Here is a 22,969-nt window from a genome sequence, read left to right as displayed (position 1 = left end):
GCATGTGTATGTGGGTGTGTAATTTATGAGACGGCTTTCTCCGAAAAAAGAATCACAGCATTACAACAACTGCATTCACTCAAAGCTTAGGTTTTTAAAGTAATTAATAGCACATACATAGGGGTGTGCAAGGGGTGTGCCGGGTGTGCCCAGGCACACCTTAATGTCTCAAACAATAAGTAGGGCTGTGCTCTGCTCTGATTTGGATCGCGAATCCAGAGCGAACCGACCCGATCCGCCTCCACCAAAGGCGGATCCAGATTGGGTCGGAGGAGCTGTGGATCAAGGCAAAGCGGTTCGCCTCCATCCGGAGCTCCGAACACAGGTAAAGGGGGGCTCACCTCAGCAGAGCTAGGTAAGGGGCAGGGGGGCTTACCTGCCTCCGTCGTGGTCCGGCGCAGGCTTCAACTGAGGCCTGGGCCTCAGTTGAAGACTGTGCTGGACTGCAACGGAGGCAGGTAAGTGGGGGGGAGGGGGACTTACCTAGCTCCACCACCGCAACCGCAGTCCATGCGGCGATGGTGGCGGAGCCAGGTAAGGAGGCAGGGGGGCTTATTTGGCCCCCTTTTGCCCCCCTTCCCCACTTACCTACCTCTACCGTCCACCGCAGAGGCAAGTAGGGAAAGAGGGTAAAATCTCGATCCGCCCCTCTGGATCTCGCTCCATGGAGTGAAGCGGGGGAGGGTTGGATCGACCCAAAGCGGATCGGCCCGATCCGAAAGTTGCAGACCGGGCCACGAAGCGGTTCGGGGTGGTGGTGGTCTGTGCACAGCCCTAACAATAAGCATCTCCTCAATCCTCCAATGGCCCTGCCACAGTCAGGAAAGCTGAACGCATAGTAGAGCATCAGTGTCTACAGTGTTTAATAAATAGATGAATAAAAAATGTCCTTTATGATTGAGTAATCAATAAATGCTCACCTTTAAAAAAAAATCCCTGGGTGCACACGCTAATGAAATGTGCTGCGCACACCTATATTTACCCCAAGTTCTGTTTTTTTTAAAAACAACAACAGCAACATTAACAACTGAGAACTAAGCATCTGTCCCCCACATTTTTCAAAACTTCTAGATGTTTTATAGCATTAATTCAAAACATAGATGAAGAATTGTCAAGCTTCCACCCCCCCCCCTCATGCCTGATTGGTTAGTAATTACACAACCCATGCTCTTAAAAGCACCCTTGTCTTTCTTTGACAAAACATTAATATATGTATGATGGATGGTCATACTCGAATGAAGGCGGTTTTAAAAGCACAGCAAACAGATTGTGTACAATGTCTTTGGTGTACAAGCTCTCTAAAATGGCAGCCGTTGCTCCATCTTGCAGAAGTTTTCGTCTCTGATTCACCTGTTTAACCAAGAAATAGATGGCAGGGTTCATTTTCCCACACAGCACAACTTCAGTGGCTTGAATCACAGTATTGATTTATTTGCAGGTGAGTTTCATATTTTACAGTTCTAAAATTGTCACAGTTGTGACAATTCAGTAAAAAAAAAAAGACCTAGCAAATGTAATTGTTATAGGGAGAGTGATTCTTGAGTGAAATTTGGAGTTGCATCTGGTCTGCCCATTAGCTGCTGACATTTAGGAAGGAAAGGAACCTCTCACGCAAGCACTGAGTCATTACTGACTCTTGGAGGGATGCCAGCTTTCGCTGACATTTTCTTGGCAGGCCTTATAGCTGGGTGGTTTGCCGTTGCCTTCCCCGGCCGTTATTACCTTTCCCTCAGCTAGCTGGGTACTCATTTCATCGACCTCAGGAAGATGGAAGGCTGAGTCGACCCGAGCCGGCTGCCTGAAAACAGCTTCCGCTGGGATCGAACTCAGGCCATGGGGAGAGTTTCAGCTGCAGAAACTGCTGCTTTACCGCTCTGCGCCACACGAGGCTCATGCTGACGTTTAAAGGATGGGGCAAATGTACATACATTTGCACCTTTGAACCACTGCATGAATCGAAACTCACGTATCCCTCTCTGAATTTTGTGATGGAATTCTCCAATCAAAACATGCGTTCAAAAATCCATGTGTTAGGGAAAACAATGTTACAAAAAGCATTATATTAGGAAAACCAATTGTAAAAAAAATGTGTCTGTTTGACAAAAAAATAAAAAAAATAAAATGCACACCAGATGCATGCATTAGGAGGAATGTGCACAAAAAATGCTAATGAATTTTTCATGCAAACTTTAAAAAGATTCTCGAAGTTGAGGAGGAACCTAGCTTAAGACTGGAGAACTCAAAGTCTGAGAAGAGCAGAACTGAAGACTGGAAAAAGGAGAAATTAGAAGAAACCAAAATTGACGGATTTGTTTGTCTCTATTTAACGGTCCTTCAGTTTTGCGCAGCCACAATGGTGGCTAATACAGGATTAGCTCTTTTAACCACTGGAATCTGGTGACTCTGAAGTCAGTGGGGTGGGAAATCTGCTCTGGGTTTCAGTCAGAACCATTCAGAACTCTAAATGTGCTATCTGAAGGGCTGAACCCAGAGCAGATGCCCTGCCCTGCTGACATCGGAGGCATCAGCCTCCACTGCTTTTTAACCCTTCCTCTTTGCTGCTGGGAGTTGATGACTTCCAAATAGAGAATCGAGGCTGACATTTTAGGGTTAGAGGCCTACCATTTCTATCACTGCTGTTTCTTCTGGAAAGGTAAATCACCACTATGGATGACAGAACCCGGGATGTTTGAGCTTGTCAGCATTCTCCAAACTCCACTTCGAAGCCCCGATTCAGCTCACTCCAAATTTTGTTTGCAACTGCTTTGGCATAGGGGTGTGCACGGACCCCCTGCTCCGCCCCGCGGGCAATCCGAAAATTTCGGGTTGGCCCGCTCCGCTCTGCGCCGCTCCGCCCATACTCCACTCCTCTTCGCCGTGGAGCTCCGGCTCCGAATCGGAGCTTCGCAGTGGAGGGGAGTGGCGCCAGGTAAGGCCGGGAGAGGAGGGCGGGAGGTTTACCGGGCCCTGCCGCCATCGCCGCCGGTGCGGCAATGGCGGCAGAGCCCAGTAAGGGACCAAGGGGGAGGGGGGCCTTACCTGCCTCTGTCTGCGGTCCGTCGGCATCTTCAATTGAGCCCGCGGTTCAACCAGGAAGTCTGGGCCGCAAGCGGCCCAGACTTCCTGGTTGAACCGCGGGCTCAATTGAAGACGCCGACGGACCGCCGACGGAGGCAGGTAAGGGAGAGGAGGGTGGGGGGGGGGGTTACTGGGCCCTGCCGCTGTCGCTGCATGGGCGACAGCGGCAGGGCCCGGTAAACCCCACTTACCTTTCCGGCGGAGCTCCGGATCGAGGTGAAGGACCGCGGGCTCAATTGAAGATGCCGATGGACCACAGACAGAGGCAGGTAAGGGAGAGGAGGGCGGGGGGATTACCGGGCCCTGCCGCCGTCACCGCCCGTGCGGCGACGGCAGCAGAGCCCGGTAAGGGACCAAGAGGGGGGCCTTACCTGCTGCCGTCCGCGGTCCGTCGGCGTCTTCAATTGAGCCTGCGGTCCTTCGCCTCGATCCAGAGCTCCGCCGGAAAGGTAAGTGGAGTTTACCAGGCCCAGACTTCCTGGTTGAACCGCGGGCTCAATTGAAGATGCCAATGGACCGCGGACGGAGGCAGGTAAGGGAGAGGAGGGGGGGTACCAGGCCCTGCCGCCGTCGCCGCATGGGCGACAGCGACAGCGGCAGGGCCCGGTAAACCCCACTTACTTTTCCGGCGGAGCTCCGGATCGAGGCGAAGGATCCGCCTTCACCTCGATCCTCTTCACCATGCTCCACTGGCCCCCCAATCCTCTTCGCCTCCGCCTTAAGGGCAGGCGAAGCCCCCCGCTCCGCTTTTAATTTCCCGGTCCGATTAGAAGCGGAGCATATCCCTACTTTGGCATTCATTTGTATGGGATAAGTGTGAATTTTAAACAGGAAAAAAATGACACATCTGTGAGCATTTCTCAGAAGTGTGCCCTTACCCCTTTTGACTAAAGTATGGCAATGCATTTATTTTTATTCTTTCTTTTTTTAAACCCTCATTTTTCGAGTATGACTGCAAGTTCACGAATGTGTGATTCTTTTCAGAAAAATGCGCTCCTGTCTATGGTTCCGAATGGGACAAGTTAGGATGATTTGCAAACTGAAATGAAATTCTTGGACTTCTCTAATCACCATCTGTAATCATCATCATTATTATCCCCAGACACCCCAACTGTGTGGTGTAGTGGTTAGAGTGTTGGACTGGGACTCAGGAGATCCGGGTTCTAGTCCCCTCTTGGTCATGGAAACCCACTGGGTGACTTTGAGCCAGTCACAGACTCTCAGCCCAGCCTACCTCACAGGGTGGTTGTTGTGAGGATGTAATGGAGAGGAGGAGGAGGATTATGTATGCCGCCTTGGGTTCCTTGGAGGAAAAGGCAGGATAATAAATAAGTAAATAAATAAATAAATAAATAAATAAATAAATCTGGAGCATAAATCCATCCATCCATCCATCCATCCATCCATCTATCTATAATCTGAATAAACAGGATGGAAGCGAACCAGACAGCCAATTAAGCTGGAATCAAAGAGACAATTCGTTAAAAATAAATAACAAAGCTACAACTTGCTTTTAGGTCCACAGAATAGGGGAAATGTAGCAGTCTGTCACAACAGGAGCATGGAATCAATATCAGCACATCCTGTTGCTAGTGTGTGCAGGTATTTGGCAGAGGTGGAAAGTCTGAGCTCTCAAACATGAAACCTCTCATTTGAACCCAAATATAAAATAAAAATCAGAAAGAGCACGGAGGCTGGCAGACACCAAGAGAAGTGTCTGTGGGTACACTGGAGACCACAGACACCACATTGAGATCCCGGCTGTATTCAGTTTTGAGACAGAGCAGCTACAAATGAAGGTGAGATCCATGTGGCAGGAAGTTTGGGACCATTTGGGTGCTCAAGGCAAAGGAGTGCATTCGTACAAGAGAATGAAAATACTCCCCGAGAGCTTTCAGTTTCCACTTAAACCTTTCAGGATTAAGTGGAAACTGATCACCAACACTTGAGAATGACAGCTCTGCAGAGAGGGGTGGGGGTGGGGGGTGGGGAAGAGAAAAAGATGACAGATTTGCCACATGCCTTTGTTTGTCTAGTCAGACCCAAGCGACACCCCCAAGGTCTCTGCCCATAGCCAGTTTTGCATCATTGGGCACAATTTGATTTATTGCATGGCATGCCAGTCCTCAGCACGGGCTGCTGATAGCCTTGCCTGGCTTCCTCAGCCCATCCATCATTCACAGTGTTCAGCTGGCTAGCTTCAGAGATAATTCGGTGTTGGCTTGGAAATCTTCCTTTTGAATCACCGACAATGGTTGGCACATACACCACATGGGCTGCTTGTGTTCATTCACTCAGATCGAGCTGCCTTCTTTCTATTGTTGTGTTATTCAATATCTATTGGTGGGTTTCAGGGGAGGAAAATATTGATCTGTCAATTTGTGTGTGTGAAGGCTCAAAAGGGGGGGGGTATTGAACTAGGGACTCTGAGCCACCAGAATCGAGTGCCTTATTCTCTGAGCTGCCAGAACGGCAGCTCACCACAAGAGGGAGCCACTGGCCTGGACCTGCCCCTCCCTCCCTAGCACAGGTGGCCAGAAAGAGGTACTGCAGCTCACTGACTTGGTGATTGGTGGATGAATGAAGAGCTCAATGGGTTTACTTTGGAGCGAAAAGAATTAAACTGCGGCCTCGGTCTTCAGCTTGAGAAATGTGTCTCTAAAAACCACGTTGCTATCAGCAGAGGTGGAGAGGTTGATTTTGTATTTACCCCAAGAAGAGTCCCACAAAATCAGGCAGCTGTGTTAGTCTCTTTAGAAAACTGGCAAGGGACAGTGAAGTAGTTAGCATGTTGGACTTTGGCTGGAGAGCCCTGAAATTGCACGAAGAAGGCAAAATCAGGGACACGACATGTCCCCAAAGGGCATGAGATCACCAGCTCAAGAGAAATGAGGCATTCCCCATGTGTTCAACGCATGTGTAAAAGGACTGAGGGGCTGTACAAGTTTAATGTGCCTGTAGGTAGGCACGTGCGGCTTCTGCAAAATCAGTTCAGTCTGCATTTCATGGATTGTCAGGTGCCTTTCATTCCATTGTCTGGTCATTGACAGAATCAAATCCCCCCACCCATTTCCCAGATTTGCACAAATTCGCAGTTGTGCAAATCTGCATTTGCACCATTTCACGCTTGCAAAAATGCACAAATCCCCACAAAACACACATTTTCATGCTTTAGCCTTCTTTTAAGGGATTTTTCTAAATTTTGCGCAAAATCCAGAAAGTAAAACAATCAGTCTGCACATCTGCGGAATCCGTGTGACTTGGGAAAACCTGGTCATCTACGGAATCCATGGGTTGAATTCTTAAAAATCCAAACTCATTTGATTCCATCACGGATTTCTCCTACATCCCTACCTGTACTCCATGGTCCTGGTGGCCACATGTTTGAGACTGGGGCCCTATGTATATGGTGACATATATGCATAGATCATCTCTACATGAGGAGGGTGGGATCCTGCCCCAATCTGTTTCTCCCTTCATACAGAGAGGAGCTGTACAAATGCCCGTTGGAATGTGTGTAGAACCACTCCTCATGTTGGCTGTCTGCATGGCTGGTATACAGGTAGGTAGCGGGGGGTGTTGGTGGATGGGCACATACACCCCATTCTCAGTCTCAACCTCAGGTCCCAGGGCATGGTCCAAAAGCTCATGAGACCTTGATGAAGCTAACCAGTTCTGCATCTGGTCTGTGCATGGAGAGGATCAAACCTGGAAACCCTATGTTGCTACCTGGACTTCTACAATGGGAGAAAGGTGGGATGTAAATGTAATAAATAAAATAAAATAAAATAAAATAAAATAAAGCCTCTACAAAGCTTCATGGGCCAATGGTCTGACTTGATATAAGACAGCTAATTCTGTTTCTTCCTAAAAACATCATGTGTTCTTTGAATGCTTCTAATTGTTCAGAAGACTAAGAGAAGGCCACTTTGCAAGTCCTGGTCTACCTCCCTGCAAAACTATTTCTCTTTTGGTAGGCCTGCAGGAAGAAATCAGTCTTGATAGCTTTCTTGAATGCTTAAAGATTGTCAAGCTGACAAGTCTCCTCCAGCAAGCTATTCCACAGTTTGGGAGCAGCAGAAGAGAAGGTCCTCTGGGTAACAGTCACCAGCGTAGTTGCGGCTGACTGAAGTAGATTCTTCCCAGAGGACCTGAGTGTGCGGGGCGGATTGTACAGGAGAAGCCGATCCCGCAGGTAGCCTGGACCCAAACCATGTAGGGCTTTAAAGGTGATAACCAACACTTTATACTTCACCCAGAAACTAATTGGCAGCCAGTGGAGAGATTTTAGGACTGGTGTGATGTGCATAGGATAGGACCGCATCCTTAATTTATTGTCCAGCAGTGTGATCCTATGCAAGTTTTACTCAAAGGTAAGGCCCTCCGAGTTCCATGGGACTTACTCCCTAGCAAGGGTGCATAGGACTAAAGCCAAAATCATCACTGAAGCTGTCACTGAAGCTGGGAAAATGTCCTGGGTTTTCTCTATTTGCTTTGTTTTTGCAAAGCACCATGTGCTAAATGGTGTATTTCCCTTCTCATCTGCAACTCTGGTGACAAATCAAAAGCAGTCACAGTGAAGAACGTTGCAGATCAGTTTAAACAAATACATTTAAAACCTATAAATAGGTTCTCAAGGCACAACCCTATATACGTAGGTTTAGACAGAAAACGTCCTACAACTCCCAGCATTCCTCAGCCAGCACGGCTTACAGGCGCATGCTGGGATTTGTAGGGCTTCCCCACTCCATCTAAACCTGCATAAGATTGTGCCCTTAGTTGATAATAGTTGATAATAGGCTGATCCTATGCATATTGGCTCAGGCATCAGTCTCACTAAGTTCAGTGAAGCTTTCTCCTGGGTAAGCATGCATAGACGGGCAGCCTAAAGCTGCTGTCCTATTTATGTATTTTTATTTATTACACCTCTATGCTGCCCAATAAAAGCTGCCTGGGTGGTTCACAGCAATTTAAACCATAAAATACAGTGCGACAAAACAGAATATATATTTTTTTAAAAAATGTAAAACTAAATATAAAAGCTGATGTAAAAACCAGCAGCAGTGTAAAGATTAAAAATACAATAGCAGCACACTTACTGGAGAGAAATAACTTAACAGGACTTATTTCTGCCTAGAATCATGCTGTACATCTTCCAAGGCTGATTGGGCAGCTGATTAAATATTGCTTCTGTTCCAGAGACAGCTTGAAGGTATCAGAGTGCCTCTCATACATGGGGTATGATTCCCTAGCTTTTTTTTAGAAATGAAAAGCAACCCTAGAAGGCTTGCAAAGAGGAGTGGAATTGTGTGTTTGTGCGCATGTACCCATGCACACTTAATCCTTTCCCTGCCTGCTGAACCATTGGGTTCAGTGGAGGCTGGTGGAGAACGCTTTTAGAGTACTGACTGGTTCCGAGTGACGCCTGGAGTGGATTCACCGCCCCACTGACGTCAGGGTCACCACCCTCCACTGACTGAGCCTTGGCTCTTTCAAGAGTTCAACGCTGGTGGGCCTTTCTGGTTTGGCAGTTCCCTGGGAGTGTCAAGTGGTGATGCCAGACCTGCCTGCTGCCTTGGATTTCTGATCAGGTAGAGAAACGTCATAAAAATTTTCCTCCTCATTTGACATGAACAGACAGATGATCAGTTTCCTAACTGGTTTAACTAGGAATGTAGCAAAGGTCTGCCCAAGTCCACGAGGGCAGCAGACGCCCCTGCGTCCATCCTTCACAGGCCCAGCTGGATGTGCCTTGTGCTGAGTCGGACCCATGCCCGAGTGCTTGTGAGCCCCCAAGAGCACTCAGGTGTGGGTCCACCCCAGCTTCCAGATCACGCCCTTTCTCCACACTGTGTTAATGGTGGCAGTCATTAACGTAGCAGGGGGAAATACGCAATTTCCCCAGCCTTGGGGCAATTATGTATTTCTTCCCCCTTCCTGGTGGATAGGGGTTTTGGAGGCCCTATTAACAGTTGCATCATTGGGCCGTGAATCCATTCTGGGTTTCAGTCAGACCTAACTAGAACTCTACAGGAGCTATCCAAGCTGTTGAACCCAGTTTGGGGGTAAGGTTCAGCACCTTGGAGAGCTCCTTTAGAGTTCTGGCTGGTTCTGACTGAAACCCAGAATGGATTTGCAAATCCACAGAAGTCAGAGCCAGCAGCTTCTACTGGGAAAATCACTCCATGGGTAATGCTGCGTGAAATTGCCCGATGAATGGCTTACACAGGCAAAGGGGAGGCGAAGGAAAACCCCCACCAACTGTGGTGGCCACAGATCCTTGAGATGATGACACCCCAATGCCATCCCCGTCTATTTGTTTTGCAGGAAGTACAGCAATGGGCCAGCGCCAGGGGTAAGTATGGTCAGGCAAATGCCAAGGGTCCACACCCCAGCAGGGGACCACTGCCAAGAGCCCCCAGGAGTTTCTCCTCCTCTTCCCCATTGTAACCTGCTTGTTCACCTGCCGCTCACTGAGGGAGAGAGTGTCTTCTTGACCAAGGGCCTTCCAAACCGTGGAGCTGGCATGGGTACAATCCCCCCCTTCAAAGTGCAATGCCAACTTGATCTGCTGGGCAGATACAGTTCAATTCTAAAAATGGAGCCAGGCTTACTTTCAGCAACAACCAATTGGTCCTTTCGAAAACATTCCCAAATATGCTTTCTCTGAATGACAGATCCCAGACCCACACCTTTTATGAGGCCGAAACTTCCCTCTTCGACCATCTTTCACTGAAAACAACCACAAAAAGCACGAGAAATATTTTGGATCAGATAACCAACACAGCCAAGGAAACGTCGCTGTTGTGAACTTAGGTTCTCCTGTTTTGTTCCATAAACGGGCAGAGATTTATTGCAGGACATCTAAGCTCTTAAATGTAAGCTCTTGTGTTTGAATAGAGTGTGACAGATAAGACTCGAAATATGAAGCAAACATATGAAAGACAAACAGGAAAAGAATTTGGAAGCTTTAAAGGAGACACACTTAAGGGCCCAAGGGGATTATTTTGGACGTCTCGCTGTGTCTCTCGTCTGAAGTCTGGGTCAGATCTGAAAGTAAATCCTTCAACGTCTGGCTGAAAAGGGGGACAGGAACTGAACGAGCACTGAACAAAAAGTCAAAGGTGAAGTAATTCATGTATGGGCAGCAGACACAGCAGCAGAGGAGGTGTGCATGCAGCAGAAGAGTGTCCAAATCTGTCCATGCCGTGGATAAATCCAGGAAAACAAGGAGGAGAATTGGGCTTCAAAAAAGCTACTAGAGTTCTAGTTTGAACCACACTGGTCTCCTGCCAGGGTTTAGGGTCGCCGATAAAGGAAATGCTGTCACCCCAAAAGGGAGCACGTATTTGGATTCAGTCTTCAGATGCTCAGTTATATACACGGAAAACATAGACGGAACAGATTTTACACAATCCTTACATCCCTATGCCAGGCAGACCTCACTGGGGAGAGCATTCCATAATCAGAGGGCCACCACTGAGAAGGTCCTTTGCTTTGTTGCCACCCTCTGAACCTCCTCTGAGGCACTTGGAGGAAGGCTCAGATGACTCTCATAGTATTCACATAGATTCATACTGGCCTAGGCTACAACAGGGAACAATGGCCCCCTTCTAAGTGGTGGCAAAATGTCAAATATTAATAGAGAGCCAGTGTGGTGTAGTGGCTAAAGTGTTGGACTGGGAGCTGGGAGATCCAGGTTCTAGTCCCCACTCGGCCATGGAAACCCACTGGGTGACTTTGGGCCAGTCACAGGTTCTCAGCCCAGCCTACCTCACAGGGTTGTTGTTGTTGTGAGGATAAAAATGGAGAGAAGGAGGATTATGTATGTCGCCTTGGGTTCCTTGGAGGAAAAAAAGGGGGGTATAAATACGATAGTAATAACAATAATAATGATATGTATAGATGCAAAATGAGAAATAATTATTTTGATTTGAGAAGAAATACAATAGATCTCACCATAGTGGCAAAGAGTTGTGATCTGTGAGTTTGCTGTGAGTTTTGCTCTGTGTGTTTGATCAGTCTCCTGTCCTGGTGCTAACTGTTGAAGGGAAACAGAAGGTCCCTGCTGCTCTCCCGTCTTATGGCCCTGTGTATAGAGTGGACTTGGATTGGCCTGCTTTTTGGTTTCAGAGGACTGCCCTCTGACAGCTGGTCAAATAAAGAATTGCCCTGTGTAAAGTAGGATACGTGGCTACCCTAACAAGCCCAACTCACCAGCATTTTATTCTTCGTCATCTTACGTCTCCTGATCACAAAAGTCATAGTAGGCAGTGAGCAAGAGGGTCACTGGTTTGCCCATATGCAGCTGTTTCATTGATACATATAGTTCCTTACTAGTTCCTGGATGAACTATCACAGGGAAGCACAACAGTTGCCAGGCACCTCTTCATTCATTGGTCACATGTTTATCCCCTGCGCTATGTTGAAGATGGAGAAGAATGTCAGAAATTCTGAGCTTATTGTGATCCGAGCTAAAGCCTCTTCCAATTTCAGCTCAACTTGTACATAATCCCAGCCCCATTCTGAGCTGCTTAATAAGGACCTAGAAGTCTTGAAAAGCTACGATTTCCAGTGCTTTGTGGGGGGTTTCTTGTTGGGGGGTAGCCATGCCCTTCAGCTGGGCCACTAGTTTGCGAGGCCTCTAGGCTTTGTTATACTTCCACTGACATTATCAGGTGCACAATGAGGGCTGGAGCTTGGAATGGGACCTGCCTTTAAAACAACAACACTCCTTCAGGCTGACCCCAACTACCCCATTTTAGGAGACCTCATTCCGACAGAGGAACCTTGCCCATTACAAAACAACATCTCTGATCAGTGCTGTGTAGATCAGTGTGCATTTGTTTATTCGGGAGCTGAAGTGTTCTGCAGAAAACATCAAACTTTCGCTAACAGCTTCTGCAGGAAATAGAAAGGCCAAGAATTCAAATTTAATTGATGGCTAAAACGGGACTTGTTCTGCAAGGTTATCTTTTCCCCATCATTCCATGAGGATGTTTTAAAAAAAACTTGTAAATTTATAAACTAACCCCAAAGCTTTACCAGATGACACAATGTTTATTTTGAGATAAGATTTAAATAATATTTGGATTATCAACCATTACCCAGATTGGGTGAGAGAAGACAGCTTTATTTGCTGAAATATGGCTGGTAAAGAAACAAAGGCACCCAGGATTCTTTCTGGATACTTTTATATGACCCAAGAAATGATTCAACGTGATAGACCACCCCCACCCCATTGGCATGAATTTATCTTCTGCAGCTGCCTTTTGCTGGAGATCTTTGTAGAACCAGGTAATGGGAAAGGTCCAATACACCCTAGAATAGAATGCCAATGGGGACATAAGGACATAAGAAATGCCATGCTGGACCAGAGCAAGAGTCCATCTAGTCCAGCACTCTGGTCACACAGTGGCCAAACAGCTGTTGGCCAGGGATGAACAAGCAGGACATGGTGCAACAGTACCCTCCCACCCATGTTCCCCAGCAACTGGTACACACAGGCTTATTGCCTCAAATACAGGAGATAGCACACAACCATCAGGGCTAGTAGCCATTGATAGCCTTTGCCTCCAGGAATTTATCTAACCCGCTATAAGGCCATGGAGTACAACCCCCTGCTCAATGCAGGAATCCACCTTAAAGCATCCCTGACAGATGGCTGTCCAGCTGCCTCTTGAAGGCCTCTAGGGTGGGAGAGCCCACAACCTCCCTAGGTCACTGGTTCCATTGTCGTACTGCTCTAACAGTCAGGAATTTTTTCCTGATGTCCAGCTGGAATCTGGCTTCCTGTCACTTGAGCCCATTTTTTCATGTCCTGCACTCTGGGAGGATCAAGAAGAGATCCTGGCCCTCCTCTGTGTGACAACCTTTTAAGTATTTGAAGAGTGCTATCATTCTGCTGAGACAAGTGCCATGCTGGAAAATATAAGTGGGGGAAAGTCAAACCGAATGGGGGACAATACGTTAAATATCACGTACTAACAGAAATGATGTAAATGGTTGCGAAGTTTCTCATGGAATTATTTGCAGACACCAGAACGAACTCCATTGCATAATCCATGAAACATGCATGGGGTGGATTTCACACAATCCGGACATCACTACCTGCACTACAGAGCATCATGCTCAAGCCAGCCCTGCCTGGGACCTTTATAGCTGAGAAATTCACAGTATGGCTAGGAAGTGTTCAAATGGAGAATGCCCTCTGCATCCCTGTTCTCCAACAGGCAGAATATCAAAAGAATCCAAAAGAAGATCAGGAGAGAAATTCTGTACGATACCTGCCAGAGCTTGCAAGTGAGTGCAGGAAATGTATCCCACAATTCTTTGGTCCTGAGGTGTAATTCCCACTTGCACCTGGAAGGGGAAGAAAAGAGAGAGAATAGTTAATGTACTATCAGATTTCCTTCTAGGGTCAAAGTTTCAGAAGCCAGCATGAGAACTATTTTTTTCCAGGAAAGATCTTCTGCAGGCAGATATCTTCTCAAGGGAATAGACACTGTTGTAGAGGGTTGGTCCATTAGATAATTCCCCCCTCCCTCCTTCTATGTTTTGGCATGGCATCAGGAGAAGCAACCGCTTGAAACTAACACTTGCTGCTAGGCACGGTCTGATGATACCATTCCGGCAAGGTGGTTTTTGCAAGCAAGATTTCCCTGTGTAGCCCAGATCTGATAATGCAACCAGTTTCTCAGGGCCGGGTGTGTTGTTTTGGCATCTCACTGCCAAAGGGAAAGACAACAGATGGAACAGAATAACAGATTTGCTTTAGGCACCTGAACTCAGAAAGGTAGCAAGACAGGATTGTTTTCCGCCCCCTCTGGGGAGGCAACTGACACCTTGGAAAAAGTTTGTATTACATATTGATCTGTCAGCCCTGCTGTGCTCCTGCTCAAAGTCTACTTTTAGCAATGGGGGCATCAGTTTACATGTCTCCGTCTTTTCACATGGCTTGTAATTAAACTATGGAATTTGCTACTTCAAGATGTAGTGATGGCCACCAATTTGGATGGCTTTAAAAGGGGGGTGGATAAATTCCTGGAGGAGAAGGCTAGCAAGGGCTACTAGTCCCGAGGGCCATGTGCTACCTCCAGTATCTAAGGCAGTATGCCTCTGTACGCCAGTTGCTGGGGAACATGGGTGGGAGGGTGCTGCTACACTCGTGCCCTGCTTGCGAGTTTTCTGTGGGCAGCTGATTGGCCAGTGTGTGAACAGAGTATTGGACTAGATGGACCCTTGGTCTGATCCAACATAACTTCTCTCTCTCTCTCTCTCTCTCTGTGTGTGTGTGTGTGTGTGTGTGTGTGTGTTAAGATTCACAGCAAGGTTTGAAGGGTGATTCTTAGCTATATTCAAGATAAAGGATTTATTTATTTAATAATTATATACCCTACTTTTCCCCTCCAAAAAAAGCAGTTGCTCAAAGCTGCTTACACAATAACTATTAATGTTAAAAAATGTAAAATAGAAATATGTAATAGAAAACATAATATATATATATGGGTGAAGATAGTACCATTTCCCCACTGGGGATGGTGGGACTGTCACAGGAAAATACGAGGCTGCTTTAAGCTGAGTCGTACCCTTGGTCCATCTAGCCCAGAATTGTTGACGCTGACCGGTAGCAGCCCTCCAGGGTTCTGGGTAGGAGTTTTTCCAGCCCTACCTGGAGATGTTGCAAATTGAACATGGGACCTCCTGCATGCAACGCAGGTGCTCTATCACTGAGCTATGGCCCCTCCCACTGTAATTTTCCCCACTGGGGATGCTGGGACTTCTAGTCCCAGTCTGGTACATCCTTTTCCTTTGTAGCCCCTTGGGGGAGCAGGGGAAAGAGGAGGGGGTGTTGGTGGACACTCACATTTGTGAGGCAAGGAGGGCTCTACAAACATGAGCGCATTGCCTTCTGGAGTGCCCCTTTTTCAAATGCTTGCAACATGCCCGGCTCTTAGTGGCTGGAAGGAATTTCAGCAGCTGCACATTCCGTATTTCCATTTGAGCCACAGTTAAGGTACAACGGATCTGTCCCCCTTTGCACCTGGTCACCGTAGCGCCAGTAAAGGCTGGTGGCTCCAGTTTCAGTGGAGCTTTGAATCTGCTCTGGGTTTCAGCCAGAACCAGTCAGAACTTGAAAGGAGCTCTCCAGGGTGCTGCTCCAAGGGATTGCTTTGCACCTCAGAGAGCTCCTTTAGAATTCTGGCTGGTTCCGACTGAAACCTGGAGCAGATTCACAGCCCCACTGACATCGGAACCACCAGCTTTCACTGCGTAGCTCTCAGAGAGAAGAAAGACGGATGCGGCACACTGCAGCAACATGGTAAAGCTGGTTCCATGTTGCAGGTTGGGCCTCAAGCATCCCAGAGGAGGGGAGGCCACTTTCCCTCTCATCCCTAAATGACATGCCTGTGTGGCATGTTTGAGCAACCAAGAATGGACGCCATCAAGACCTAACGTATCCACTCACACCATAGGTGATGAAGAGGAAACACATCGTGAAGAACGTGGAGAAGAGCAGGCATTGATTTGCGTAAGATTTACATATGCTGATCTATACATGTATGGATGCAAATGTAGGGCCGGGGAAAATGAACATAACTCAAATAGAAATCTGATTTTAAAAAGTGTTACCTTAAACCAAAAACAAACTTGAAAACAAAATAGGTTTAAGGAAATTGATTAGAAACAATAGGTCAAATTCTGGTGTAACTACGCCTGTTGAAATAAAATCATGTGTCCATAGAAAATATATTTAATCATAAAACAAATATATACACTTAAAATTTGAACAGAGTGGTCCACAAACATAAATTCCAAACGTGTTTCAACCCACAAGGTCCATCAGTGGGGAAAGAATTTCATACAGATTTTTAAAAACTTTATGCAATTTTTTTTTTTTTTTTTTAAAAAACATTTTTATGCCCCAGATACAAGGATTTCCAATAGGACCAAAAACTGACTCCTATAAATCTTCAAGATATAGCAAAAATGATGGGGGACTAGGCGTTCCCTCCTGTCTCCAAGAAACCTGACTCCCAAGCTGTGTCTGAAGCGTGAATAATATCTCTAGTTCATGCAGGCTTGCGAAAGGCACTGACTGGCATGATAAGCTGGGTCCGAACTGGATGCCCCTTCAAATGGAGGACACCTTCGAATAGAGAACTGCCCTCTTACAGTTCTTCAAACGCCGGACTGTCTCCCGTATATAGGAACAATGCTGGCTGCAGGTTTTGGAAGTGCTGGGGAAAGGCACCGTCAACGGACCCTCTCCACCTTCCTACCACCAGATGGTAACGTTCTTCCTCCTCTTTGTTATCATTGCTACTACTGGCTTGCTTGAGAGATGGAGAGCCAGGAATCAGGTAAGAGATGCTCTGCTTTCTCCCCACCACTGGAGATGTTCCTCCTTCTCCCCACCACTGTGGGCTGGGCCAGAGCGAGGGGCAGGTGAACAAGCAGGTGGCAATGGGAAAGAGGAGGAGGAGCATCTCCAGTGGTTCTTTTCGGTGGGCCGCTGCCTGGGTGTGGGCCCTCCTATGGGCACTACGGATATTGCAGCCGCCTGCCTGGATGAGAGCTGAAACAGGAGATGCTGCAGTTGCTGGATTTTGCTCACCCCCCACCCCTCTCTCTGCATGTCTAGACCTAGAGAGGGCAGGGGGAGGATCACATGATATGGTGATTGAGAGATCCTCCCCCTCAGTCCACACACGGTGCGTGACGTCCCGGGAGGAAGGAGGACGTCACACCCGCCATTTTTTTATTGGAAATGAGCGCATGAGCGCTGCAGCGATACAAGTAGGTTTTTTTTTTTTAAAAAAAAATGATCCCGCTTTCCCTCTCCCACCACTGATGGTAACGGAGTTCCTGAGGAGTTCTGTGCCCAGCTCATCGCATTTACTAATGAGGAGCTGGGACAAAACTGGGATGGCTGCCCACACCTCCCATGGTCTCTGGACGATCCCGAGACGGTGGGAAAAGTCGGGATTAAAGCTGTCCCACTTATCCCGGGGAAAGGGAGGGATCAACCCTCTCTGCCCCCAGGATCCCTTGTGCGTCATGTGGATGCACAGGGATGATTCCGGGGCGATCCCTGGGTTAAGCTCTCATCTAGACATGCCCCCCCCTCCAGCAAGTGCAGAGGGATTTGCGCTGGATTTCTCCAGTCATAGGATCATAGAACAATAGTTAGAAGGGACCTATAAGGCCATCAAGTCCACCCTCCTGCTAGGTGTAGGAATCTACCTCAAAGCATCCCTGACAGGTGGCTGTCCAGCTGCCTCCTGAAGGTCCCTCCATAGGTAACTGGTTCCATTGTCGTACCACTCTAACAGTCAGGAAGTTTTTCCTGATGGCCAGCTGGAATCTGGCTTCCTTTAACTTGAGCCCGTTATTCCGTGTCCTGCACTCTGGGAGGATTGAGAAGAGATCCTGGCCCTCCTCTGTGTGACAACCTTTTAAGTATTTGAAGAGTGCTCTCATGACTCCCCTCAGCCTTCTCTTCTCCAGGCTAAACATGTACTCAAGCTCTTTCCACAGCTGTTGGGAAAATTGACTCGGATTGCGAGATTTCAGCACAGCATTTTTCACCCATGAGGACTAGATTATTATTATTTTAATGAGCTGAAATCTTCAGGAAGCGGAGTTGTGCATCCAGGACCGCCTCCTTCACTCCTGTGCCCCTGTCAAACTTCAGCAGGCATGCCCAAAGGGCTGTGTGCGACAAAAAAACAGGCAGAACTACCCCAAATATCATTAGCGCTTCATCGGCCTCATCAGTAAAAAAAAAAAAAAAATGCATGCAAAGATGCGAACACTAGGGAAAATAACATTAAAGAATGCATCTCATTAGGAAAGTTGTGTGCAAAAGATGTGCACGTTACATACACAAAAACGCTTATGAATTTTCATACAAACTTGTTTTTTTTTAAAATTCTCAACCTTGGGGATGTACCTAACTGAAGTTTGGAAAAAAAATGAGAAGCAGACAGAAACTGAAACTGAGAGATTCGTCACTCCCTACCGGGTCTCCCTAGTCTTAATTTGACTACACTACAAGAAGTTCTTAATTGGGGCAAAAAGAAAAAAAAATAGAATCAAGTGGATGGGAAGGGTGGAAAAACCAGCTGCTAGAATTTGGGGTGGTGGTGATAGGCTCCCTCAATAGGAGCCTATAGCCCCTGAGGTACAGAGGGTGACATTTATTTATTCATTTAGAGTATTTTTATCCGCACCTCAGCCAAAAGGCTCTCGGAGCGGCTTACAATGTATCAATAAAGGAGACCCTACCCTCAGGCTTACATTCTAAAAAAATGACATGACACACAAGGAAAAGTGGATGGGGAGGGAAGAGGGAGAAAATAAAAAGATATTAAGGAGACTGCTTAGGCTGGTGGGAAGGCCCTGCTCCGTCGTCTCATCTCCCAATTGAGGGGCAAACCAACAGCTCCTTCTTCCCCACAAGGTGAAGATGTTAGCCCTGGGGGGGGGGTCCAATTGAAGCAGGCTCTGATGGTCCCTGCCTGCTCCAGTCTCCCTCGCATCTTCTTGCCCACAGGGTGAAGATGGCAGTTAGTCCATCGTGAAGTCCCAGTAGACGTTTAATCCTCTCTGCCCCAGTGTGATCCACTTCTTTCTCCTCCCCTCCATACCTGTGTTCATAAGAACATACGAAGAGCCCTGCTGGATCAGACCAAGGGTCAATCTAGTCCAGCACTCTGTTCACACAGTGGCTAACCAGCTGTCGACCAGGGACCCACAAGCAGGACATGGTGCAACAGCACCCTCCCACCCACGTGCAACTAGTGCTCACAGGCTTACAGCCTTGGATGATGGAGGTTGCACATGACCATCAGGGCTAGTAGCCATTCAATGATAGCTGGGGCAGGATGGTCTCATTTTGAAGCCACCACAAGTGACACATTGAGCACTGCACCTACTCTGGCCTGCAAAGCTCTTCAGCCCTATACAATATGATTTGTACCATGAACCCCAGACTGAGCGAGCAGTTTGAGGACTGAAGCCACCACTACGGACATCTGGCAACAGAGGCACAGCCTTTTCAGAGAGCAGACGGCCAGTTACCCTTAGGGGAAGGCAAAAGCCACATTTTCCTCCAAGCTTTGGAAACATTTTTTTTCCTCCAATGCTGAGTGCCCAGTGCATAGTTGGCTTCAAATCTGGGGCTGATCAAGATTTTCAGAAATCCCTTTTTTATGAGTTTGGCATTCTTGCTCTCTTGCCTGTAGAGCTCCCTGGTGCTTTACAAAGCACCTATGTTAGCTCCGCCAAATTAATGTATTATTTAAACACGGTCAAAGAAAATTAAATGGAAGCATGAAATGGTGGGGGTAGCTCTAATCTCTTGCTGGTTGCTTTTTTGCCCGCTATTGGATTCTCTTCTGGCCTTAGGGAATTCACAAACACAAGATGTGGTGAAAGCCGCTCTCTGAGATGCCTTTAAAAGGGAAGAATTGAAGGATATTGGAGAGGTTATTAGCCATGACAGAGAAACAATCACTCAGCCTTGCCAAATACTACCTGCCATTACATGTCAACTATCAAATATTGAAGAGTAGTATAGCTGGGTAAAAAAAGAGGAACACACTCCTGCAATTTTAATAGGTCTGTAGAAGAGGGCATTTCAGCAGCTGTAATTTGTCTGCTCTTCTACACAGCTTTTAAAGATTCAAGAGCCCTGTCCTCTTTTACACCTGCTCACCCTACTCTGCAGTATTTTGTCATTGGCATGCAATGGCAGGTAGTATTTGGCAAGGCCAAATTTAGTGACTGATAATAGACCTGTCAGTTTTTGAAGGAACCCCTTTGACAGCACACTCATGTGTGACAATTGGTAGCAACGGTTTAAGCTTTCTGTCATGAAGAATGTCACCTGCTGATTTCTTCACCTCTGTTAAAGGCACAGGAGCAGGGCAGGGTTGTGTTTTTTCTAGACATTTGGCAACTCTAAAATAATTGAAATTATTGGGTTTTAAATACAGATATTAAATACAAGTAGGGCCTGTAACAAACTGTTGCAGTGTGGAGTGCTTCTGTCCGGTGTGCCAGCAACCCAGCCATGACATTTTTCCGATACTCTGTTCCATAACCCACCCACTCCCAACGCTCCGCTTTTTGCATCCACTGAGCAAATTTAGCCTGCATTGGATTGTTTTGAGAGTCCACCCTCTAAAGATAATTCAATACATTTATTTTATGTTTCTGCAAATCATGGACCTTCCATTGTAATAGGGTGACCATAGGAAAAGGAGGACAGGGCTCCTGTATCTTTAACAGTTGTATAGAAAAGGGAATCATTTGTATGCATTCAGCTACTGGTGAAATTTCTTCTGCATCACAATAGTTAAAGCTGCAGGAGCCCTGCCCTCTTTTGTATCTGGTCACTCTAGTATAGCTCCTGCAGCTTTAACTGTTGTGATGAAGAGGGAATTTCACCAGAAGCTACGGTACATGCATACAAATGATTCCCTTTTCTATATAACCATTAAAGATACAGGAGCCCTGTCCTCCTTTCCATATGGTCACCCTACATTGTATTATTATATTAACATCCCACCCATTTTTTCCTCTTGCAAGAAGTCCAAGGGACTTAAATGGTTATCCTCCTTCCCTATTTTACCCTCACAACAACCCTGTGAGGACTTTGGGCCAGTCACCCAGTGAGCTTCATGATCTAGTGGGGACTAGAACCCACGTCTTCAGTGTCCCAGTCCAACACTCTAACCACTGCACCACACTGGCACCTAAGGACTGGCACTCAGAGAACAAGTTTGCTGTTAGGAGAAATAGGATGACCATATGAAAAGGAGGACAGGGCTCCTGGATCTTTAACAGTTGTATTGAAAAGGGAATTTCAGCAGGTGTCATTTGTATATATGGGGAACCTGGTGAAATTCCCCCTTCATTGCAACAGTTAAAGCTGCAGGTGCCCTGCCCTCTTTTAAATCTGGTCACTCTAGTATAGCTCCTGCAGCTTTAACTGTTGTCATGAAGAGGGAATTTCACCAGGTGCTGCATGCATACAAATGACACCTGCTGAAATTCCCTTTTCTAGGCAACAGTTAAAGATACAGGAGCCCTGTCCTCCTTTTCATATGGTCACCCTAGGAGAAATGGAAGGAGCGCCTTCATTTCAGGGCCTGCCCTTTAACAGCAGCCAGACATGCAGAGATTAAGCTGGGAATCTTTTCCCGGCTTGCTTCTTTCCGTGCTGGGGAAAATATCACTCGCACCTGTCCTGCGTCTCAGACACTTCTTAGAGGGGGCAGGAGCTGGCAGCAAGCAGCAAGCAACCCAACCTCCATTTCCCACTACCATGCTTCTTTCCAGGAATAAAGAAAGACGAAAAGTCACGGGAAAGATTCTCATATTCTTCTTTAATCCACGGAGGGACACAGACGCGCACCCTTTTTGATTTCATATCAAAAGACAAGAGATGCTGCATACTCATTCTCTCTTAAAATTCTACCGCTGCTTTCCCCCAACCTGATGGCCTCCGGATGTGTGGGACTACACACCCCATTATCCCCAGCCAGCATGGCACCAGGTCAGGGAAGACTATTCCAGTGCATCCATTCAGTGTGGATTCCAGCCAAGTCTTGCATTAGCACGGTGTGTATATATCAAATATTTAGATTACCGCCTAGGAAGAAGATGGGAGGCTTGTTTTTAAAAGCTGACACGGACAGTCCCAGGACAGGTCTGCAGACTGAAATAGGCATAAGAGGAGTTGCAAAAGCTAGAATGGCTATGAAACCTCAGTGGTTTTATCTGTTCCTTCTTCTGAACGGTAGGTTGGACAGTGAGATCCATAATGGCTCACACAAGAGGCTTGTACCAGGGACAATGAAACTTTGGACGCTCCTCCACCCTATAGCTTGGACAGCTATCCTCTAGCAACAGTGGAGGCTGATGGCTCTGATGTCAGTTGGGTGGTGAATCTGCTCCGGGTTTCAGTCAGAATCAGTCCGAACTCTAAAGAAGCTCTCCAAGGTACTCAATACGTGCTGGTAATAATCTCCTTTTGACCCCACTCACTCTACCTTTGCCCACACCTACTTTCTCTTTGGTCCTGCCTACAGATGGAATGTGGTCTTTGAGACCTTTCCCAGATTGGAATTTGGCCTTTAGGTGGAAAAGGTTCCCCATCCCTGTTTTAGGTCCTGGAAAATGTTGTAAATTGTAGCACCCAGCATGCTATTTTTTAAAATAAAAAGTAAGGCTGTGCACTCTGCCCCACTCTCGATCTGCAATTTGCAGATCGGGTCCACTCCGCCCCGCCCCGCCCCGCCAGGGTCTTCCTGTTTGAGTCCTCGGGCTCAGTTGAAGCAGCCGCGAGGCCGTGGACGGATGCAGGTAAGACCCCCCTCCCCCTTGCCCCCTTACCTGGCTCCACCGCTGTCGCCACATGGGTGGCGGCGGCAGCAGCAGGGCCAAGTAAACCCCTTACCTTTTTTGCGGAGCTCTGGATCGAGGCGAAGAATCTGCCTTCACCTCGATCCGCTCCACGACGCTCCGCTGCTCCCCCGATCCTCTCCGCCTCCGCCTTAAGGGGAAGCGAAGCACCCCAATCCGCTTCTGCTTCTCCTGTCTGAGGAGAAGCGGAGCACAACCCTAATAAAAAGTGCTCCGTGCAGGATTTTGAAACCACACAGATGTTAACCCAATACTTTCCAGCCATCCTAGAGGATCTGGGCCAGGTTCACTAGTCCTGTTTACCCGGATTCCTAATACTCAGGGGGGACCTTTATTCCAGCTTCCTTTAGCAAAGACTTGGAATCGATAATTATGTCTATCAATCCTCCTGATAGCTGGCAAAGAAGCTAACTTGCCTGCAAAGGGGGTAGGAAAAAAAATGTTTGCAGGCTTG

The 22,969-nt window shown here is 47.2% G+C and overlaps 1 protein-coding gene across 1 annotated transcript in view; it reads right to left on the bottom strand.

The window, feature by feature from the left end:
- SMPD3 (sphingomyelin phosphodiesterase 3) overlaps positions 1–22,969 on the bottom strand; it is a 120,699-nt gene that overhangs the window by 16,424 nt on the left and 81,306 nt on the right. Inside the window, exon 3 of the mRNA XM_063140954.1 lies at positions 13,365–13,440. Coding sequence (XP_062997024.1) covers positions 13,365–13,440 — 76 coding nt within the window. The remainder of the gene's footprint in view (positions 1–13,364; positions 13,441–22,969) is intronic.

This window comes from Elgaria multicarinata, chromosome 14, assembly GCF_023053635.1.
Source record: "Elgaria multicarinata webbii isolate HBS135686 ecotype San Diego chromosome 14, rElgMul1.1.pri, whole genome shotgun sequence".
In the NCBI taxonomy this organism is placed as follows: domain Eukaryota; kingdom Metazoa; phylum Chordata; class Lepidosauria; order Squamata; family Anguidae; genus Elgaria; species Elgaria multicarinata.
The sequence above is the reverse complement of the archived record's forward strand: the minus strand, read 5'-3'. Positions and strand labels throughout refer to the sequence as shown.